Here is a 23,481-nt window from a genome sequence, read left to right on the forward strand (position 1 = left end):
AATATTGGTGCTAAATGACAATTAGCACAATCTCTGTGATTTTCAGGGGTCCGGCCAGTCCTGTTGTCAGGCCTGCTGCAGCCTAGATAATAGGGATAGATCTCACTGGTAATGACTAAAAATGTCCTGTAGTTTAAAGGAAAACACAAATACTACTGCAGTAATATTTCAATCAGACCAAAATGTTCATTTAATTTTTGTGTATTTGAAAATCCAGCCCCCAGAGTTTCTGTTGAGACTAAATCTGGCCTAAAATCTCCAGCCAATCCTCAGAACTGTCAAACCTGTAGTCTTCGGTCCAAAATAATTCTGAAGATTATTTGAGGACATTAATCAAATCCAGCAGAAGAGATGTTGTATGACTTTTTAATGGCGGAGACTTCTGCAGTTATTGATGGCGCTCGTTGCATAATCACCCGTCTCTTTGAAGGACCGTGGCGTCTTTGTCACTGTATTTTCTGAAGGCGACTTTTTCTTTGCATCACCGCCTTTCCTACTGTTTTTCATTCCTATAAATATAAACACATTATTTCCAGAAGGAATTACTCCCACGTAAAAGCCAGCAGACAACAAGTGTTTACAGCAGGAGATGTTAAAGCATGGCTGAACTGGTTGACTCAGTGTTGCGTTATAGCACGGAGCATGTGGTGACACAGCCCAATCCTTACAGTTTCTTATTTATATGAAAATTTCACAGATTATCGCTCCGATTTCACACCCTGTGAAAGCCGATAAAATGAGACCAGTAGGTGAATTTAAGAGAGGCGGCGGGGTTGGAGTCCTTCCATCTGGCTGCATCAGCCGAGCTGCTTATTTATGTGTGTGTTATGTAAGCAGGAGAGCAGACGGCTGAGAGACGGGGAAATAAAGACAGACCGGGGAGACTGGATTTACCCAGAACAAATTAAAATTGGATATTTTTGTTGCCTTTATTTGTGTATTACTTCTGCTGTGTAGACTTTGAGGTGCAGAAATTGAATTGTGCCATGACAGTGAGGCAAATAGAAACTGAGCGAGTGTCTACAGGCACATAGAAATGTGTTGTTTGATTGGACTGTGTATCCTGATTTCTCACAGTAACTTGGTGATAAACACGTTTACTGACGGGGAACAGAAGTGAGGGAGAGAAACAGTTGAAAAAATGTAAGAACAGGTTGGCATAAAGGAGAACAAGGGGGAGCTGGGAGAAGGATTCAGAATTAAACAGCCATGTTCTTATTTTTTCAGGTCATTTTTTTCTTATTTGTCACACTTAAATGTTTCAGATCATCATATTAGACAAAGACAACCTGATTAAATACGAAAGTCAGTTTTTAAATGATGATATTAAGGGAAAAGCCATCCAAATCTACCTGGACCTATGTGGAAAAGTCAGTCCTCCCCACGTTAAACCATGAATTAACTCTGATTAGCCACATTTTTATAAAGCTGAGTTCAGTTTGATTATCCACACCCAGACCTGATTACTGCCAGACCTGCTGGATCCAGAAACCCCTTAAATAGAACCAGTCTGACAATGGAGCCATCTTAAGAAATTCAAGAACAGATGAGAAACAAAGCCACTGACATCTATCCGTCTGAAAGGGTTACAAAGACATTTCTGAGGCTTTGGGACTCAGTGAGAGCCATTACCCACAAATGGGGAAAACTGTAAACAGTGGTGAACCCTCCCAGGAGTGGCCGGCTTAATAAGATGACCCCAAGAGTGCATGGAAAGAATCCAGAACCACATCTAAAGACCTGCAGGCCTCACTGACTCAGTTAGGTCAGAATTCATGATTCAACCATCAGAAAGAGACTGGGCACCAACGGCATCATGGGAGAGATCCAAGGTCAAACCACTGCTGACCAAAAAGAACACAAAGGCTCGTCTCACAGTTGACAAAAACATCCTGATGATCCCTAAGACTTCTGGGAAAATATTCTGAGGACTGATCAGACAGAAGAGGAACTTTCTGGAACCCTAACCCTCACTCCTAGATACTTCCACCAGCTTTTCTAAAGTTACCAACTATGGCGAATGTTTGGCAAAAATGGAGGGAAAAGCCTGAATATGGAACATTCCATCATCTGCCTTTGATGATGTCATCCTTTAAAGCATTTTATGTTATTTAAAGATGGCATCATCTTCAAAGGATGACATCATCTTAATTAATCTTAAGATAATTAATTAATTGTATCCGTTCATGCTGGAAAACCCTCCGGTGAGGCTGAATGAAAACAATTCTGCAAAGAAGAGTGGGACAACATTCCTCCCCAGTGATGTGAAAGACTCACTGACAGTAATCACAAACACCAAGGATGGAATGACCAGTTTTTATGTTCAGGGAATGACTTTTCAGGATTTACACTTAATAAATGAAATCATCATTTCATACTGACTTGAGTATTTACTCAGGATATCTTTGTGTCATATGGAAATTTGTTTAAAAATCTTAGACATCTAAATGTGACAATGAAGCAGAAAATAAGGAATCAGGAAGTGGTAAAGCACTTTTTCACAGCACTGTTAATCTCTGTCCACATTTATTTTTGAATTTATGTATGAGGCTTCATACCACAAGGTTTGGCATAAAGCCTCATATCTGTGGTATTTTAAGGCTGCCTGGTGTGATCAGATAGCTCAAAAGTCTGAAAATCAAACCAATTTCACCCACTGCTGATCTTAAAAAGGGCATTAATCAGGTTTTTGAATGTTAAAAAAGGCCTCGTTCCTCCGTGGAGGCTTCCCATCAGGTCATCGTGACTCCAGCTTAAAGAGGAAGAAGTAAAAGATGACACAGCTCTGAATAATTTATGTAAATATCTAAGTAAATGCCTGTTTAAGTTGTAGAAGCACTCACGTCTGAGTCATGTAATTACAGCTGCATCCTACCTGAGCTGTCAGAAATGTTGATGCTTTTTAGGACGAGTAAAAGGAAGGAAAAGAGCTAACAGTCGTACCTACAGACCAGTGATACTCAGTATAGGAGTCTACAGGGGTCTGTAGGGGTCTAGAGCCACATGTGGCTCTTCTGTGAGATCTGTGGCTCTTTTAGGTCTTAATTTGAAATATTATGCCCCCAGATAACCTTAAAAAGGAACATTTTACCTCAGAAATTACCCCTTGCAAGTAACATTGATGAGTTTGTTTCCCACACTTTGACAGTAGGCTTTAATTGCCAGCCTCTGTTTTTGTCTGCATATTTCTGTTGCCCTTATTTGCATTTTTTTGCCACATTAATTCCATTTTTACTGATTTTAGCCCCTTTTGATACTTTTATCTGGCTTTTGTAAGTTTTTTGCCCTTTTTTTCACCTTTTTTGCTACCCTTTGCCCATTTAAGCTGCCTTTTGCAATTAAATGTCACTTATTTCTCATTTTGCCACTCTTTGATGCTTTTTGCCCATTTTAGTCACTTCACTCAATTTTTCTCCACATTTTTGCCACCTTTGGACCATTTTTGCCACCTGTAACTCATTTTTTTGCCACTTTTTACCAATTTTGCCACTTTCTGCCCTTTATTGCCACTTTTCTCCCAGTGTTTGCCACTTTAAGACCATTTTTCCCACTTCTTTATGTCACTTTTCTCTCCTTTTTAGCTGCTTTTTGCCATTGAATGCCACTTTTCCCCCATTTTCTCAACTTTAACAGCTTTTTTGACCACTTCAGTCACTTTTCACTCATTTTTGGCCACTTTTTGACCACCTGTCACCCTTTTTTGTGACTTTGCACGCATTTTTACCACTTTTCACCCATTTTCTTCATTTCTTCAGTGCCTATTTAGCCACTTTTCCCCATTTTGTGCCACTTTTAATCAATTTCTGCTGCTTTTAGCCCATTTTTGCAATTTTTTTCATCAGTTTTGACCACTTTAATCCTGCTTCTTTGCACTTTTCCTTCCATTTCAGCTGTCTTTTGCCATTAAATGCCACTTTTACCCCATTTCCCCACTTTTTTACAGCTTTTTTGCCCACATTAGTCACTTGTCATCATTTAGATTGTGGCATTTTTCAACAGTTTGGCTCTTTGGTTGAGGAGGGTTGAGTAACACTGCTCTTAAGCGTGGCTAACATTAGCAGCTAGCTCCGCCAGCCTTCGTTCCTCTTTGCAGATTTATACCGTGCTTTGACATTTGGCCTCTTTTCACTTCAGGTGGAAGTTAAACGTGAGTTCAACCATCGACTGCCTACACACCACTTCATACCGTGCTGTTCCTGCTACACACTAACCGCTAATCCACCACCGAGCTTCACATCTTTACATCCGGTGAAGTGCTAGACAGGAAGGCAGTGAAGCTACAGCGGCCTCTAGTGGCAGGAGGTTCATTACAGTTTTAAAGAGAGTTCTAGACCAGGATTTGAAGCCTGTGTTTATAAAAAATGATGGGTAATCAGTTTAACTGACTCCAATCTGAAATCACAGAGCAGGTCATCTCAGTCCAGTCTGTTGTTAGCTGATGTCACTGCCTTTATTGAAAGTTAACAGTCAGTTAAATGCTGTTTCAAGGTACCAAACCCCAGATTTGCTCACTGTTGGGTTAGAAGAGAATTTTAACTACATTACTTTCCTTCAAGCTATATTTAGTCCCGTTTACATCATTTAGGAGGACTTTTTTGTTAAGATGGAGGCTAAACAACGGTTCAGTGACTCAAAAATAATACGAAAATCTGAAAGCAAAGAAGAATAGATGCAGGAGGAAGTGAGAGGACTGGAAGTAAATGAAGCTCCATCAGAAACGGGGAAAGGAGTGAAGGAGATGGAGAGAGAGGGAGGGTGGGGAATCAGATAACGTGAAGGATGAGCCATAGAGAAGACAGAATGGAATGATGGGAGTGCGATGAGAAATCCTGGCAGTCAGGGTTATACGGTGCTTAAACTCAGAAACATCTAACGCGTTTAATTCCAAAACAGCGAGGGGACAGAGGGAGAGAACGAGTGGGAGGGCACGCGGAAAATGGGAGATGCCAATCACGGCGACCTCGCCGGGTGAGGTCAGCAGTTAACAGCTTGTGAGAGTCGAGGAGGATTAGTCCATCAACCCTGCAGCCAGACGTGCCGTTAAACAAAGCTGCAGAAACTTCTGCTGCCTCACCACATCCGTTCAGATTTCATCCAGAACTTCTCCCTCTTCATCTCATCCTCAGTTTGAATCTCTCTCTGCATTAAAGCGCCTCCTCTGCCATTTTTAAATGTCAGTCTATCACTGCTGGATCAGACGTTCTCCAAGCCTGCAGAGTCTGGACTACAGCGAGAGGCTGTGGTGAATCAGATGGATGTTAAGGTAACTTAGAGTATGCAAACGTAGGAGGATTATTTTCCAGCTCAGCCTTCTTGATTTTAAATCTGTGACATGGAAACATGAGCGTTTGTCTGGATGTGGACGAGGAGCTTGATGGAAGTGACTGCAGACAGAAGCTTTTTTCTGCAGACGATCAAGACTCAAGCAGTTATGAGAAAATGGTCTAAGTCAGATGTTTCAGAACTTTTCAGCCTGCGACCCTTAATAACAGCGCCTGCTCAATCGTAACCTGCTTTAATCACTTTTTTCCCACCAATTTTGCCAATTTTAACACACTTTTCCCATTCTAAACCCTTTCCAACACTTTTTTCTGCCAGTTTTTACCACTTCTAAACCCAGTATCACCAGTTTACACCTAATGTTGCCGCTGTTGACCCATTATTGTCTCTTTTAACCACTTTTTTACCATCTTTAACATGCATTTCAACCACATTTCACTATTTGATATGCTCATTTTTGTCAGTTTAACCAATTTCTCCCATTTTCTGCCCATTTTTCTGTCTTAGTTAACCCTTTTTACCAGTTTATATCAATTTTTATCCCATTTCACCAAATTTTCCTCCAATTTTTGCCAATTTAAAGTCATTTCAGCCACTTTGTAAATCCCCTTACTATGCCCGTTTTTGCCACTTTAACCAATTTTTGCCATCTTTTGCTTTTTTTTTTTTTTTTTTTTTTTGCCATTTTTATCAAGTTTTGCCACTTCTAAACCAATTTCCATTTTAGCCATTTTTTAACCATTTTATTTCTGTTTTTAACAAAAGGGATTTTAACCAATTTTTAAGAAGGCTATCTACCACACAAATGAATAAAAGATATGCTTGCTTCTTTGGTCGGAGTGGTTATTATAAACTCTCCCCTTTATCCCCCTGATGGGCGGCCTTGTCTGCACAAGATTTTAGATCACTGATCATCAACTGGCAGCCCGGGGGCCACATCAGGCCCCCCAAAGCTTCCTTTCCGGCCCCCGAAAGATCATTCAATTCAGAAAAGGAGGAAAAGAAGATTTTAAGAGTATCCTTTTGCTGTTAAATATCTGCAGCTGTTAAATCCATCCCAATTAACATTAAAATAGTTTTAGTTCGACTAACCATTTGATCTGTTTTTACAGAAATTTACTGTCAAAAATTAGTCATTAAGGTTGGCAAAAGTGTTGCAAAAGTGGCAGAAAAAGTTGTGAAAAGGGGTTAAAATGTGTCAAAAATGGTAGAGGAGGAAAAAAGGGGCAAAGGTATCAAAATTAGTTACTATAAATAGTACCAAAAAGGGGTAAAATTGTAGAAAAGTGTCAAAAATTTATAATAGATTGTAATAAAGGGGATAAAACATGCAGAAAACGTTGTTTAAAGGGGGTTAAAATCTTTTAAAAAAATAGGGTTAACGAGGCAAAAGAGGGCAAAAAGTATAAACAATGGGTTGAAAGTGGGAAAAAATGCTTTTAAAGTTGCAACAATTGTTGAAAAAATGTAATAAAAGGGGTTAAAAAGAGGCAAAAAATAGAATAAAAGTGGCAAAAATGGATAAAAGAGTGGCACAAAGGGGATAAAACATGCAGGAAACGTGGTTTAAAAGGGGTCAAAATCATGCAGAAATTGGGTTAAAGAGGCAAAAGTATCAAAAGGAGTTAAAAGTGTCAAAATGGGCTAATATTGGTGCTAAATGACAATTAGCACAATCTCTGTGATTTTCAGGGGTCCGGCCAGTCCTGTTGTCAGGCCTGCTGCAGCCTAGATAATAGGGATAGATCTCACTGGTAATGACTAAAAATGTCCTGTAGTTTAAAGGAAAACACAAATACTACTGCAGTAATATTTCAATCAGACCAAAATGTTCATTTAATTTTTGTGTATTTGAAAATCCGGCTCCCAGAGTTTCTGTTGAGACTAAATCTGGCCCTTGTGCAAATGGACTTGATGACCCCTGGTCTAGATTGTGCACAGCTGTGTTTAACAGGTACAGTGGGGGTCCCCAGTCTCTTGCACCTTTATTTTTGGAGTCCTGGGCTGAAAAGGTTGAGAACCACTGTTCTATGGAGTCTAGACCCTGGTGGTGGTGTTGGGATGCAGGATCAGAGGAGGAGTAGACGTCTGAGCATCTGGATCAGGAACCAATGAGGTGGCTTGAGGAGGAGGCTGAGGTATGCAGGATGAGATAAGCAGTAACTGAATGGGGGTGGCTGGGGTGGAGGAGGGTTGCAGCATCCACACTGTGAAAGAGAGGAGGACAGATTTCAAAAATGACAGCGTGATGATTGGTCAAACGAGGTTGGGGCGAACCAACCTGTGGCTAATTAGCAGAATAAGTCATCGTCCATAATCAGAAATTATCTGGCAACCCCTGCTGTGGTGCGGATCCTGGGGTAGAGAGTGGCTGCTGTACAGTGGGGCCTTTCCACAAAATGAGTCTGTCTCTATTGAAAGTGAAAGTAGAAACAGTTTTTCCTTGTTATTTTGAATGAAGTAGTTTTATTTGAGTCTCTGTAGTATTTTAACTTCTAGTGGGAAATCTAAGTTCTTCCTCCGCTGCAGGTGCTGTGTAATGAGCGCAGCAGGACACAGTCTGGATATTTGTACACAGACTGGAGTGTTCCTCCAACGCTGCAAATGTGCATCTTAAAAATCCATTTTATTCAGCGTTTGGTGTGTTTCTGGAGCAGCTGCAGACCAGCAGGCGTCTTTGGAGAGCACCATTTCTCCACAAAGAGACATCAGTAATTACACAGAGAGGGAGAGGAGAAAACATTCCCGCTGCAGAGGCTCATGGGGAATACATATTAGACCACTTGTACGATTAGTGCTCTGACATTCTGCTGCCCTGGCATTTAGACCTCTTGGATTTTAAATGAGAGGGCCGCGCCGCACTATGAAAACCTCTGGTGGCGGCGTGTTCGGCTCGGAGGTGGAGTGGAGGAGACGGCGGTGGCATGAATTAAACATGGCAGGTGGTGCAGAGAGGGCGGAGGTGAAGGTGAGGAGCTGTGGGAGTGTTGTTAAGTCACCCGCTGTGTGGGTGGAACTTTGTCTAACTGCTGAATCACTTCAGTTACAGCAGATACAACTACATCTACTCACCGCATCTCTGAAGGGAAAATAAACGCTTCTGCAGAATATTTATGCCACATTTTCATCGTCTTCAAAGGCAGATGAAGCTTTAGTTATAAAGAGACCTTGAGTTTAAATTTTAAACCGTACTACTAGTCAAGTTTAAGAGTGAAAACCCATCTTTTAGAAATATGAAACATTAATGGACTTCCTTGTAGGTTAAACTCCTTCACGCCTGGGTTAAATTAGTCAAAAACTCCCACCCAGGAATACCCAAACTAAACTGAATGCTGTGTTTAAACCATTTAGAGTAGAAGCTCTCACAAGGTGTCCTTAGGGAACACTCTGCAGTTTCTTCCCAGACTGTCAGACTTACTGTAGGTGCTGCTGGTACTGAATAATGACTGTTTATAGCTGGAAAACTCAACTCTACCAAAGCTTGAAGCCTTAGCTAGTTCAGCTTCAAAGGTGAGAAAAACAGAACAGAAAATGAGGATTCATCACCTGTTTTATGAGCAAAAGTCCAGCTGTTTTCAACCTGGAAACTCCAAAAAGGACTCATGGCAACCATGGTTACATACAGGAACAAAATCAGCTTTATCGGCCAGGTATGCTTACGTAATGTAGAATGTGTCTCTGGTTAGCTTTGCTCTTCATGTACAGGGATTAAACGTTAGATAGAAAAATAAACAATCTAAATATTATTAATTCTAGTATAATCAGGTCTGTGAGTATGGACAGTATGGTCACGTGACATGCAAAGGTGCAAGGATGCTGAGTAGACATGATTAAAGTATAAAACATGAGGAGATGTGGGCGGATTTACATGAAGTAGGTCAGATAATTTAGATAGTTGATAGGTGGTCATTACAGTGATTCCGTGACTGTAGAGTCATCATCAGAGTGACTCTGTGACAGTTAAGTGATCTTTAGAGTGACTGTGACTGTTGAGTAATCATTTGCGTGACTCTGTGACTGTTGACTAGCCATTAGAGTGACTCTGTGACTATAGTGATCATCAGAGTAACTCTGTGACTGTTGAGTGACCTTTAGAGTAACTCTGTGACTGTTGAGTGACCTTTAGAGTAACTCTGTGACTGTTGAGTGACCTTTAGAGTAACTCTGTGACTGTTGAGTGGTCATCAGAGTGACTGTGTGACTGTTGAGTTGTCTTTAGCGTGACTCTGTTGCTGTGGCATTGAAACAGATATTGTTATGTTTTTCTCTCACTAGTATAATATATAAATACATATATATAAATGATAACTGTCATTATGACTCTACAGTCTAGTGTTAAATTGAGCAATCACGACATAGTGAAGCATTAGCTTCATGCTCTAATGTGGGCCGTGTTACCTTTCATTTTGCCGACGCCAATTAAAAATAAACCACTGGCCACATTTGGCCTGCAGGATGTAGTTAGAATGAAATAGCCTCCTAGACATATCATTGAGGCACTGCACTGGATAGATTTGCTCTTTTAGACCTGTAAGGACCAACAAAAACATATATATCAGGTAAACACAGCTGTCAGAGCCTTCTATACTTCCTCCCATGAATACTAATGGAAAATCTAGGTGTATAAGTTTATGTAGAGAGAGCATGTTTTGATGTGTATGCACACAGGTTGCAGATGAAGTAAATAACAGTCTGCAGCTTCAGGGAGTCCGTCCTTGCAGAGTTTGTCATCCTATCACAGCTTAATGTGTTTGTAAAAGAGCAGCGATGCACCTGCAGGGATCAGGCGTCCCCATGAAGCTTCATGTGGCTTAAAAGGAGGATGTGCAGGGGAGATAATTCGCTGACTGGAGAGAAGGAGGGAAGGAGGAGGATTCTGGGAGTCGTTAAACGGGGCTTTAGAGAGACACTCGTGTCGAGTTATTTCCCGCCGTGTCCTTGGGTGCACTGCCGAGGTAAAAGTCCAGGTGTAAAACCTGCCCACAAACTTCCTCCTCTCATCAGAGCAGCGCACTGAGTTTGATCTGACCTCTGCGATCAGGTCGCTCCTTTTGTCTGCGGTTATTGAACCAAGCGCTCACACGCAGTCTGAAGCAATTACAATACCTCCACAGAGCTGCAGCTGGTTATGGTTGCTGCCACCGCCTTTACGGCCGCCACCGCACACTCACGCTCTCTGTGTTTCTGTCAATAACACAATTATGTCCTCAGACAGTCCTCTTCTGTTAGGCTGAGTGTTGGTCTGCAGGTGAACCAGTCTGCTCTATATTTCCCTCTAGACAGGTTTATGTTTATATGTATTCTTTCCTGCAGCTTTCTCAGGGGGTTTAACGGCGTTATTAACATCAATTATTCACAAACATCATCACTAAGTTGGTATCATTTAGCAGAAGAGCAGTCAGAGCTGGAGCTGAGGAGGGAGGTGCTGTTAAACTGATTTTTGCAGGAGCTACAATGTTATTGCTTTGAAGCAATTTTAAATTAGAAAGAACATTGAGCACTCTGCACAGCTCTCCGGAAACTCTGATTTCTCCTCTAAATGGTTGTCTGTGTGATTCTAACCCAGTGTTACTCAACCCTACTCAGCCAAAGAGCCAAACTGTTGAAAAATACCTTTGCAAGAGCCACAATCTAAGTGGTGAAAAGTGGCAAAAACAGCTTGAAGTAGCAATAACAATAAGTAGAGGGTGGCAAAAATGATCAATAAGCAACAAAAATGGGTGAAAATGGGCGATAATGGGGAGGAAACAGTGGAAAAGGATCAGAAGGAAGCAAAAATAGGTGAGAAGTGACAAAAAAAATAGTTAAAAGCGGCAAAAAATGGTCCAAAAGTGGCAAAAACCTGGCAAAAAATAAGTGAAAAAGGACCAAAATCGACAAAAAGCAGTCAAAAGTGATAAAAATGGGCAAAAATGAGGAAACAAGTGGTATTTAATGGCAATCAGTAGCTTAAATGGGTGAAAAGAGGGGAATGAGGGGAAAAATTGGATTAAAGTGGCAAAAAGAACTGGCAAAAACGGGCAAACAAAAGAGGAAAAAAGTGGTATTTAATGGCAAAAGGTAGTGAAAATGGGTGAAAATGGGATAAAAGTGGCAAAAGGGAAAAAGGTGGCAAAAAATGAGTAAAAAGTTGCAAAAAAGTGTCAAAAATTGGCAACAACTACAAAAAAGCAGTATTTAATGACTAAAAGTAGCTTAAATGGGTGAAAATGGGGAGAAGAAATTGTGAAAAGGGCAAAAATGGGTAAAAAGTTGCAAAAAAAGGTTGTCAAAAATGGGCAAAATAGTAGGAAAAATGTGATATTCATTGCAACGATAGTTTAAAAGGATGAAAATTGGTTAAAAAAAAAAAAAATTGGTGAAAAGGGGCTAAAAAAGTTTTCCTTTTTAAGATTTTCTTGGGGAATAATATTCAAAACTAAGACAGAAAAGAACCACAAATAAACACAGAAGAGCCACAGGTTGAGTATCACTGCTCTAACCCTTTACTTTCCTCTGTGTGTGTCCTCTTCCAGAGTGCCACTCAAAGTGGAGCAGGCTAACAACGCTCGGGACGCCCTGGCGAAGGCCGTGTACAGCCGTCTTTTCGACCATGTGGTGACCCGGGTCAACCAGTGTTTTCCCTTCGACTCCTCGGCGAACTTCATCGGCGTCTTGGACATCGCTGGCTTTGGTGAGTGCCCCCAAGGACTGGTGACCTCTGACCTCTAGAGCTAAATGTTCTTTAGCTTCATAGAGCAGCCATCGTTTTCATCATGAACAGCTCTAAATCCATATTGGATCTTTATAAATGTTGTTTGATTAGTAGATTAATCTCTGCTGTAGCAATGCTTCAGAGGAATAAATCAGTTTATTTCCCCTTTTGAATGGAGCCACATCTATAAGGAGCATGTGTTTGTGGGATGAGCAGCAGAGCTGAGTGTGTGGGTTGGTCCATGAAAAATGTTCCAAATCTTGGTTCAGATGGGTACAGTTTCTCTGTTGAATTTAGTCAGTTTTTGGTTAAGATGGGCCTCGGAACAATGTTTGCCCAAACGTACACAACATTGAAAACCTTTGAATCATTTTATTGCAGGTTTTGGCTCCTGGTTCTGTGCTCTTGCACTGCAAAATAGTGACAAAAACACAGAAGCTTTCTGGGTGAAAAAACAAAAGGCTTCAAAAGTTTTCAATAGTGCGTACGTTTGAGCGAACATTGTTTTGTGGCCGATTTTTACCAACTCACAATAACCATCTGTTATACGAGGGATGTCCAAACTATGGCCCAAATGTGGCCCGCGGCCCTTTTTTTAAGGTTGGCCCACATCAAATTCCAGAGATAAAATGAAATATGGCCCAACTAAACATGAAGCTTGTGTTTAACTGTGTTGTACTTCTTGTTTTCAGCACAGGGCGGTGCTACCATGTTAAATCTATAAACAAACATTTTGACAAGATGATATTTGATTGATAACACCCTGATGGGTAATCACAGCAAACAGCAGCACCAATAACTTTACCAGGGCAGAGCCAGTGGTAACCAGGGCGAAACACGGCCCCCTGAATTCTGATTGGCTCCCCAAAATTCTGAAAATGACCATCTATTTGCCCTGCCAGCCATTAACTAGCCATTTACACATACCCAATCTCTAAGCATGTTTCAATGTACACGGATTAGTCTTACTTTACAATCCTCACAGCAAGGAATATGAAAGTGGCCCCACCATCCTAATATATTTCCGTATGTGGCCCTCTGTCGAAAAAGTTTGGACACCCCTGTGTTACACTGTAGAGCAGGGGTCATCGAGAACATTCACACAAGGGCCAGATTTAGTCCCCACAGAAACTCTGGGGGCCGGACTTTCAAATACACAAAAATTAAATCGATATTTTGGGTTTGATAGAAATATTATTGTAGTAATATTTGTATTTTCTTTCAAAATGCAGGACGTTTTTAGGAATTACCAGTGAGATCTATCAGTGAGATCTATCCCTATTATCTATGCAGCAGGCCACAAGCACCTGACAACAGGATTGGCTGGACCTCTGAAAATCCCAGAGAATGGGCCCTCCACAATTGTGATTTAGTACTAGTAATAACTCACATTTGACACTTTTAACCCCTTTTTGCCTCTTTAACCAAATTTTTGCAAGATTTTAACCCCTTTTAAAACCAATTTCCTTGCATGTTTTATCCCCTTTGTTCCAATTTCATCCACTTTTGCCAGTTTTCTTCTATTTTTGCCACTTTTGAACCCCTTTTCGTTACTTTTTAAACAATTTTTGCAACTTTAAAACCAATTTTTGCCAGTTGTAACACATTTTGCTACTTTTTGCCTCTATAAACCATTTTTTTGCCATTCTTTAACCCATTCAAACCACTCTTCCTGCATGTTTTATCCCCTTTGTGCCACTTTTTTATCCTTTCTTCCAAATTTCTTCTATTTTTGCCACTTTTAACCCATTTTCATGATATAATTTCAACATTGTTTGCAACTTTAAAACCAAGTTTTGCCACTTTTAACACATTTTAACCAATTTTCTTGCATGTTTTATCCCCTTTGTCCCACTCTTATCCATTTTGCCACTGTTCTTCTATTTTTTTTTTGCCACTTCTTATCCCTTTTCACCACTTTATCTGGTACTTTTTTTTGGTCATTTGTAACCAGGTTTTTTTTTTTATATTTTTTGCCCCTATTTTTTCTTTTACCAATTCTTGCCACATTTTAACGTCTTTTCACAATTTTTTCTGCCAATTTTAGTCCCTTTTTGCCACTTTAAAACCCATTCCGCCACTTATCACCTATTTCTGCTACTCTCTAACCCCTTTTCACCACTTTATCTGGTCATTTTTGCAGCACATCTGCCAACCTTAACTCTTTTTAAATATCTACTGATTATGACAGTACATTTCTGCAAAAACAGACCAAATGTGAAGTCATTCTCAAAATATTTCAATATTAATTGTTTGTGGGGTGGATTTAACAGCTGTAGACATTTAAAGCACAGGGATACTCTTAAAATCACAACATCTTTTTTTACTGCTTTTCTGAATCGAATGATCTTCTGGGGGCCGGACAGGAAGCTTTGGTGGGCCTGATATGGCCCCCGGACCGCCAGTGGATGATCAGTGCTGTATAGCCTAGCTTCCTGGCCGGCACAACCAGTGAGTTGGAGAAAAACACTGAAGTAAAACAAAGCTGTTTTATCCAGAGTTACTGTAATAAAGACGCCCTGACAGCTGTGAGTCTCACAGTAAAATCTCTTCTGATTCACAGTTTTCTGGGATCAGAATCTCATCAGATTGTCTTTGATTGTGACTCTCTGCCTCTGTTTCTGTTTTCCAGAATACTTTGAACACAACAGCTTCGAGCAGTTCTGCATCAACTACTGTAACGAGAAACTGCAGCAGTTCTTCAACGAGCGGATCCTGAAGGAGGTCAGAGTCTAAACACGGCCGCTTTTTCACTCTGTTTCTGTCAGATCCATTAGCTTTTACTCCCAAACATCCACCAATCATAGCAGACGTCAGAAGTGCTTATTTTCTCAGAGTAGGAGCCCATCTCTGCTTTGATTTTCTAAAAAACAGACAATAAAAAGCCTAAACATTTATTTTTAAATGAACACTTTCATCCTAAGACAGGATTTCTGTTCACGTTTTCTTCCGTTGCTGTCTCAGTTAGGGAAATATAAACACAGACGACCACGCCTGCTGTTGAAACATCTGCAAAAACATGATTTTAAAGTCTAATGCTGCTTTCAGTAAACTCACTCTCAGCATATGTGTTTTATTTTGGCGAGAACTCTATTTTCTCAGACATCTTCAGCCCCCAAACAACCATTAGAGATAAAAGTCAAGTCTAGAATGATCCAAACACCGTGGCTGTGTTTGGGAAAATAATGATGCTCTGTATGTAATTTGATCTAAGTCATGGTCTCCACATAATGAACTAGACGCCACGAGGGCTCTTAAAGCTCCGCCGACGTTAAGCAGGTATCGACCTTGGAAAACCACAGCCTGGGTAATGATCGGACCGTTATTTTTGGAGTGTTTCTGAGAAAATAAGTAGATAAAGAAAAGCTGTCCAGCTGATGATCCTGATGTCTGTTTCCCTCTTTATGACCGTCTACGTGTGGTGGCGACCAGGGTCGGACGCTGACGCACAACGAATAAACCTAAGAAGAAGAAGAAGACGTAGAAAGGGCTGCACATTTATAAATGTCAGTTTAAATTTTCATGCAAGTTTAAAAAAAAAATTAACCTCCTGAGACCTGAGATTTTGTTTGGAAAGTATTTTTGATTTCTCCCTCTTATTTGGGATAAGTAGGATCTGATGAGTTAAAATACCAGCTTTGTCTTTGAACAGGAATTTTTTTGAAATTTTCCTTCTCAAAACCCAAACAAATATCCTAAAATTTCAAAGAAATTACCTAAAATTCCTGTGAAAATTCTTGATCACATTTTTAAGTACCCCATAAAAAGTACCATGACATTTCTTCAGATTGCTTTTTAAATTCTGGGGAAATTTCCCCTAAAATTTTTTAGCAATTTCCAAAAAAAAAAAAAAAAAAAAAAAAATCTCCAAAATTTCATGAAAATTAACATCCAGACAAATTCCTTCAAATTTCCATTAAAATTCCAGAAAAAAAAATCAAAGGACAAACCCTACCTCCGAATTCCTAATCCAACTCCCCAAAAATTACAGATTAATTTCCTAAATTTCCCTTAAAAAATGCAAAAAAATTGCAAATAAGAAAAGCAATTTCCCCAAATTCTCAAGCAATTTACTTTAAAAAATTAAAATTGAATTAGCAAAAATGTTTATTATGCTGTAGGAGCCAAAATGTAACGTCCACGCATGTGCATGCAGGGTCTTAGGAGGTTAAGCTGCGACTAGGGCTGGGCGATTCTGGCAAAAATCAAAATCATGATTAATTGATTAACTGGTAATTAAACCAGTGGGGTACTGGTTCCAGTTTCATCGGCTAATTTTAAATGAATTTTCCTCTTGATAAAGATTTAAATTGATAGAGACATTCTGTCCTTAAAGGTCACATATTATGCAAAAATCACTTTTTCAGGCTTTTCTAACAAAAACATGTGTCCCTGGCCTGTCCACAATCCCCTCAAGTACCAGAAAAATCCACTCCCTCTCCCCTCTCTTTCTCCACCTTTCAGAAAATGTGTGCTGAAACAAGCTGTTCTCAGATTTCCCCTCATGATGTCATGTGGGGAGTTAGCCCCGCCCCCATGTTTGGCTGGCCCTCCCCACTTGGAGGAACGTTCCGTCGTCCTCTCCTGATCAGAAAAACCACATCCATCATGGAACATTGATTTCCTGAGAGGGGCGGAGTCAGGGCGGAGTCAGACAGCTCAGTAAAATTTAAAGCCACAGACACAGAAACAGCTCGTTCTGAGCAGGGCTGAAACAGAGGAGTTGTTAGACATGCAAAAATCCAACACTGGATTTTTTTTACAGCAACAAACTTCACAGGCATGTTTTAGGGACCTCTGAGACTGATATAAGCTTGTCTTTAAAGGGTACAATATGTGACCTTCAAAAACTGTCATTCACATCATTTACTGACACTGTTTTTTGTCACATAGGGTCAGATAGGTTCGGATTTTTCCCCTTAATAAATGAATAAATAATCAATTATTTGTGAGAGATTAAAATTGGTTTGATGATCAGAAACATTTTAGTGGGATAAATATGCAAAGAAGTCAGGAATCAGAAAGGGGGAAAAATACTTTTTCATGGCTATGTTTGTAAATAACCATAAACTGATATTTTAAAACTAGTTTATCACACTGAATGTAAAATAATAATGATAATATTAGAAAGCCATGTGTGGAAACACTGTACAGTCTGAAAATGTCACCTGTGTTTTTTAGCTCCATTCCATGTTTTTGATCGATAACCAATCACAGCAGAGTTCTTAAAAACAGCTTCATTAAAGGGCATCTGAGAAAGGATATTTTGGATTTACTCCCTTATTGATCCATTTCCAACAATTATTCCTTTTCCCCCTAAATGTTAGACGTCTCTGTTGACCTTAAAGCCTGTGGCAGACATGCAGAGAAGCCCAAAGGTCTGTTAGCAGCATTCATCCTGAGAGCAGTAACCTTAAGATGCTCATTTTCCCTGACAGTAGAAAAACAGAGAGTCCGCTCTAAGTGCCGTTTGTTAGAGAGCCAGGGTGCCCTCCAGCGTCGTCCCCGTCCTCATTAAGCCCTATACGCTGTGAATATCGTTATGGATTCTCATTAGGAATGTCTCGTTTGTATTCCAGGAGCAAGAGCTGTACCAGAGGGAGGGGCTGGGAGTCAACGAGGTTCACTACGTCGACAATCAGGACTGCATAGGTATGAAGACGCCGCTCATCACTCTGAATACTGGATTAGGAATTCACAGCACATCCAGCTGCTTGCCTTCAGAATGTTTCTCTGCAAATGTGGTGCAAACTTGTTTTTACTCATTTTCTACATCTGATTCAATTTATGGAACATGAAACAAGGTAATTTCATCCCCTAGCAGCAGCTGTTTCAGTAACACTGGTGATGTCTCTGTCCTACAGATGGGCTTTAACATAAACAGAATCATTTACTCTCGGCTGCAGCCTGAAATAGCAAGTGTTTCTTTAAAATGGGCCATACATTGTACTTTGATCCACATAGTACGTGTGTGCTGAATTTGACTCTGATTTCCACAAATCATCCTAATGTGCGATGATGGTATGAACAAGCAGTTTACACCACTTTCCACATTATTAAGCAAATGACATCTTTCTCCTATTTTCAAAATATTAATGCAAATGACAGTCAGAGTATTTTTCAAGTCATCAGCCATTAGAGCATAATTCAAATGTTTTCGAACAAACTTCATAATGATAACCATTATTTTTTAAAAGTAAAAACCTCAAAATGTACTTTTCCACATTATTAAGCACAACAGAGTTTTAAAACATTTTTTGGATGTAAAGAACTGAAAATGGTCATTTGTTGAATCTGCAGCATTAGGAGGTCATATTTACTGAAATCAAAGCTATTTCAACCAAAAACATCTGAACAGGCCAAGTTCCATGTTAACATAGGAGCCCTTCTCTGATATCACCTTCACTATTCTTCATCAATTGAACTTGTGAGTTTTTGGAGAGTTTCTGCTTGAATTTTTTTGCAGGATGTCAGAATATCCTCCCAGAGCTGCTGTTTTGATGTGAACTGCCTCCCACCCTCATAGATCTTTAGCTTGAGGATGCTCCAAAGGTTCTCAGTAGGGTTAAAGGTCAGGGGAGGATGGGGGCCACACCATGAGTTTCTCTCCTTTTATGCCCATAGCAGCCAATGACACAGAGGGATTCTCTGCAGCATGAGATGGAGCATTGTCATGCATGAAGATCATTTTGTTACAGAAGGCACGGTTCTTCTTTTTGTACCATGGAAGAAAGTGGTCAGTCAGAAACTCTAGATACTTTGCCGAGGTCATTTTCACACCTTCAGGGACCCTAAAGGGGCCTATCAGCTCTCTCCCCATGAATCCAGCCCAGAACATGACTCCGCCCCCTCCTTGCTGATGTCACAGCCTTGTTGGGACATGGTGGCCATCCACCAACCATCCACTACTCCTCCATCTGGACCATCCAGGGTTGCACGGCACTCATCAGTCAACCAGACTGTTTAAAAATGAGTCTTCATGTATTTCCGGGCCCACTGCGACCGTTTCTGCTTGTGAGCATTGGTTAGGGGGGGCTGAATAGTAGGTTTATACACGACTGCAAGCCTCTGGAGGATCCTACACCTTGAGGTTGGTGGGACTCCAGAGGCACCAGCAGCTTCAAATACCTGTTTGCTGCTTTGTAATGGCATTTTAGCATCTGCTCTGTTAATTTGATGAATTTGTCCGTCAGAAACCTTCCTCATTATAACTTTATCTGCATGAACTTGTCTGTGCTCTGAATCAGACACTAATTCATTCACAGTATGATGATCATGATTAATTTTTCTTGAAATATCAAATGTTTTCATTCCTTGTCCAAGGCATTGCAATATTTGACACTTTTCGGCAGCAGAGATCCTTTTCTTCCCCATACTGCTGAAACCTGTGGCCTGCTTAATAATGTGGAACAGTGCATTTTGAGGTTTTTATTTTTTTTTAAATAATGGTTATCATTATGAAGTTTGTTCAAAAACATTTGAATTATGCTCTAATAGCTGATGACTTGAAAAATACTCTGACTGTCATTTGCATTAATATTTTGGAAAATAAGCGAAAAATGTTATTTGCTTAATAATGTTGAAAGCAGTTTAATGACTGGACTACATGATATAAAACATGGACATAGTTTCAGTGATGTCTCCCACTGGTTTCTGACATGCCTTTGTGATGCCCAAAGATGTGGGTCACTATGTTGGAAATTTTGACTCAGCCTGACATTTATTTCTGTAAGAAATGAGACAGAAAAAATAAATAAAAACAGCTCTGTGGACAAAAGTAGTCTGCACCATACCTTTTCACCAGTAGAGTTCTTTTTTGGGTTACATAGAAGTTCCTTAGTTATATAAAATAAAAGCTAGTTTGTATTCAACAGGAAGTAAAGACTTCTTCGATTTTCTACTGACAAGTTTTTTATCACCTCAGCGGTTCCTTTGGACCCCCCAACTTGTCTCTAGGAAAGGCTAAGCCTCCCCAAGGACCCATTTGGAAAAATTTAACTTCAGTTTTTATTGTTTTCACTGACAAAACCCAACATAATAGGCATTAATAAACTTGTTCTTGGCAAAAGATCTATTATCACTCTAGAAAAAAACAGTAATAAAGAGGAGCTGTTAATTTTCAAGAAGATATTTTTAAACTAATTGTAAGGTCTTAAATGTTATTAAAGACCCTGTAAAGTGAAATTCAAACTTTGTGTCCTAACACTCTAGAAATGTTGGAATCTGGTTGCTCACTGGGCTTCTCCGAGAAGTCAGAAATTAATCAAGCATAACATTCAACCACTAAAACTCATTTTTCTGTTCAGGAATGACAGTAAATAACTATAATTTGACATATTAATCAAGAAATATTAATGTGCTTTACTATTTTTTCAGTTTTTTTGTAAATCAGTCAATTTGAAAATTCATGGATAACAATAATAATTCTATTTTAGCATTAAGAATATCATTTGGGTTAAAGAGCTTCTACATATTGGTGTATTAACCATTGCAGAAACATAAAAAATGATTTTGGTAATTACCAATGCTGTTAATTTAGGGCAGCTGTGGCATAAACCTTACTTTGGTTAGGGTTAGGGTTGGCTAATAAATTTGTTAAGCACTTTATATTTAATGTACGTGAACCAAAACTTAGAATTTTTGAAATTACGAGGTTGAAAACCCAACTACAGTTTTCAGTTTGGTTCTCCTAAGTTTTTGATATTACACTGTTGTGAAGTTACGATGTTTAAAAATTTAAATCTTTTGAGCTTCTAACATCAAAATGTAAGACATTTTTCTCCTGGAATTATTAGGTTTTTATTTTAAATATGCAAAATTTTAACTTATGAAATTCAGTGTTTGCTTTCTTGTGCATAGAAGACTTTATAATCTCAAAAATTTCAATTGTTTTCCTGAGCTTTTTGCTCTCTGTTCTCTTTTTTCCCCATCCTGTCACTCATTTTGCTTCTAATCATGATTTAAAATATATATATATATAGAATATATTTATACATCTAATTTTGATAATGTCACAGCAGATAGAGTCATGCACCCCACCCTGAGATCTTCGGCACCCCCCCAGGGGTTCCCGAACCCCAGGTTGGGAACCGCTGTATTACCTCATGAAGCTCCAGGCGTCATTTAGCACTTGGTATAAAAGAGAGATACCATATTTCTCTTTCTTTTTCCTATTTATCTGCTTCTTTATCTGCCTCTTGCAGCACTCCTCCACCCCAGCTCCTCCTTTATTCTGTTTCTAAATTAATCAGTGTCATTCTTTTGTAAATGATGTCTGCTCTGCTCTTTATTTAAATTTCCTTCTTCAACTTCACCCCGTACACACCCCCATCTCCTCCATCAGCTGTGCATTTAAACATGATGTGCATAAAAAAGATAACTGCAGTCATTTCCAAAATTCACAGCATGACTTTACCCAACTTAATCGGCATTTATAGCCTTTCAAAACAAGATTAATATTCCTTTTTTTACATTATCAGCTTGCAATGTCCTCCAACCAGCTGTCCGTGGCTTGACAGGCTGAATCCCAGGTGACTGCTCGATATGAGCTGCATCAGCTCGGTTCAGACTGCTGCAGGGGTTAGCTAACACTGCTTCCTGGCCAGGGCCTTTCTGTGCAGAGTTTGCATGTGTGGGTTGTCTTCGGGTACTCCAGTGTTGTTATAAGAAATGGTTGAAATGATGAATGGTATTAAGATCTGTGTCTGTCCTCTCTGCAGAGGTTGAGATTTCTCTTCTGCTCTCTTTTTGTTTCATCTAACCTCAAGCGTCTGTGCCTGAGGTTTCTGACTGTCTCTGCTCTCATGTCTGTAATCGTCTCTGTTGTGCACTTGCGATCTTGTTGAGCTTTACAGAAGGAGACAGATGTGTTTAGGAGCCTCCAGCGTCAGCATGTTGCTCATTATGGTCCTTAATGTTGTGTTGGCTCGGGGCCCTCATGTTTTGGAGAGCTCCCTCTCTGCAGTTTGACCCCGGAGCCTCGCTGCTGTTTCCTGACAGACAGAGTAAAGAGGCGCAGTGATGGAGCCCGCAGCGCGTGAACTCCTGACTGAGACGTGTCAGCATTACTGCACTCACGCCGAGCCCATGGATGTTTGGTGATTAGAGGGGAAGGAGGTTAATTATGCTTTCTGCTCATGTCCAGCATCGATATTAGATGTTTAACTACAGCGGAGTCGGCTGGAGGGAGGCTATGAGCTCCAAACTGTAGATAACTGAAATGTTTGTTTGGAGAAAGGAGAGGCGACTTTGTCCTCAGGAAACCAGCGGACGTAAAGATCATACTTGATGTAGCAGAAAATTAAAACTGTGCAGACAGAAGACACAAGACTGCATGCAAGATGGAGGAGAAATTAAAACAAAGATTAGAAAATAATGGGAAGGACCAAACACCATACATCACTCATTCAACCACTGCTATTGGTCCATTAATTGGACTTATCAGTCAAAAAACACCCAGACTCTTTTGTGGAAATAGTCAAGGCCTTCCCTGACAGAGACATTGTCTGGATGGAGCATATGTTGCTCTAAAAGCTCTCTCTACTGTTCAGCATTGATAGTTCCTTTCCAGATGTTAGAGCTGCCCACGCCATAGGCACTAATGCAACCCCATACCATCAGAGATGCAGGCTTTAGACCTGAGCCAGGAGAACAAGCTGGATGCTCCCTCTCCTCTTTAGTCCACAGGACACAGCGTCTGTGGTTTCCTCTGACCACAGAACAGTTTTCCATCCTGCCTCAGTGCAAATTTATGGCTTCAGATGGCTTCTTCTTTGCATGATACAGCTTTAACTGTCATTTCAGCTGGAAACACTACATGATTTGCAGCTTTAAATATTTCTCTATTAGCAGATGATGATGAGCACTTACGCTGTTATTAATGTTTGTCGGTCTGGCTGTACTGGCACCCCCTGCCCTTCCAAGAGCCTGTGTAAAAGCATTAAGGAGGAACAGCACACGTTCCTGCTCTTCCTGTGCTAATAAGGAAAGCCCTGAGGAAGGGAGAGAAGCAACAAAAACCCAGAGCAGGCATCAGTGACAACAGAATGATTAAGCCAGAAGCAGAATAAAGGAGGAGCTGGGGTGGAGGAGGGTTCCGATTTCCATATACAGCGTTTGTGCCGACCGAAGGAGAGGGACCTCGCCCACTGGAAGCGAGTCTAGAGCGCTGCACCGCGGCGCGCAGACCTGATCAGCAGGAAGAGATCACGGGAGAACTGCGAGTTCACGCGGGAAATGTATGTCAACAGCGGACTATTTGACCTTTTGGGGTTAATTTATCATCCTTTCCAGTATAAGTCCATGATATTATTGCTTCAGCCACTGAGTGAATACATTAGGAAGTTAAAAGGTTAATGTTAGCTTAAAGGATCTGTGGTTTTATGCAAAATTCTTTGGCGAAATATCCCCAAAAGTTAACTTTTCCTCATCAATGGCGCCGTTGGAGCTCTGTGACCCACTGACCTCTCGGTGACCCTTTGCTCTCGCTGCAGGATGAGACGTAATGT

At 40.3% G+C, this 23,481-nt stretch overlaps 1 protein-coding gene across 1 annotated transcript in view; it reads left to right on the forward strand.

Moving 5' to 3' along the window:
* myo6a (myosin VIa) overlaps positions 1-23,481 on the forward strand; it is a 232,260-nt gene that overhangs the window by 102,508 nt on the left and 106,271 nt on the right. Inside the window, exons 13-15 of the mRNA XM_041805103.1 lie at positions 11,796-11,953; positions 14,607-14,698; positions 17,554-17,626. Coding sequence (XP_041661037.1) covers positions 11,796-11,953; positions 14,607-14,698; positions 17,554-17,626 — 323 coding nt within the window. The remainder of the gene's footprint in view (positions 1-11,795; positions 11,954-14,606; positions 14,699-17,553; positions 17,627-23,481) is intronic.

The sequence above is a fragment of the Cheilinus undulatus genome, linkage group 14, assembly GCF_018320785.1.
Source record: "Cheilinus undulatus linkage group 14, ASM1832078v1, whole genome shotgun sequence".
In the NCBI taxonomy this organism is placed as follows: Eukaryota; Metazoa; Chordata; class Actinopteri; order Labriformes; family Labridae; genus Cheilinus; species Cheilinus undulatus.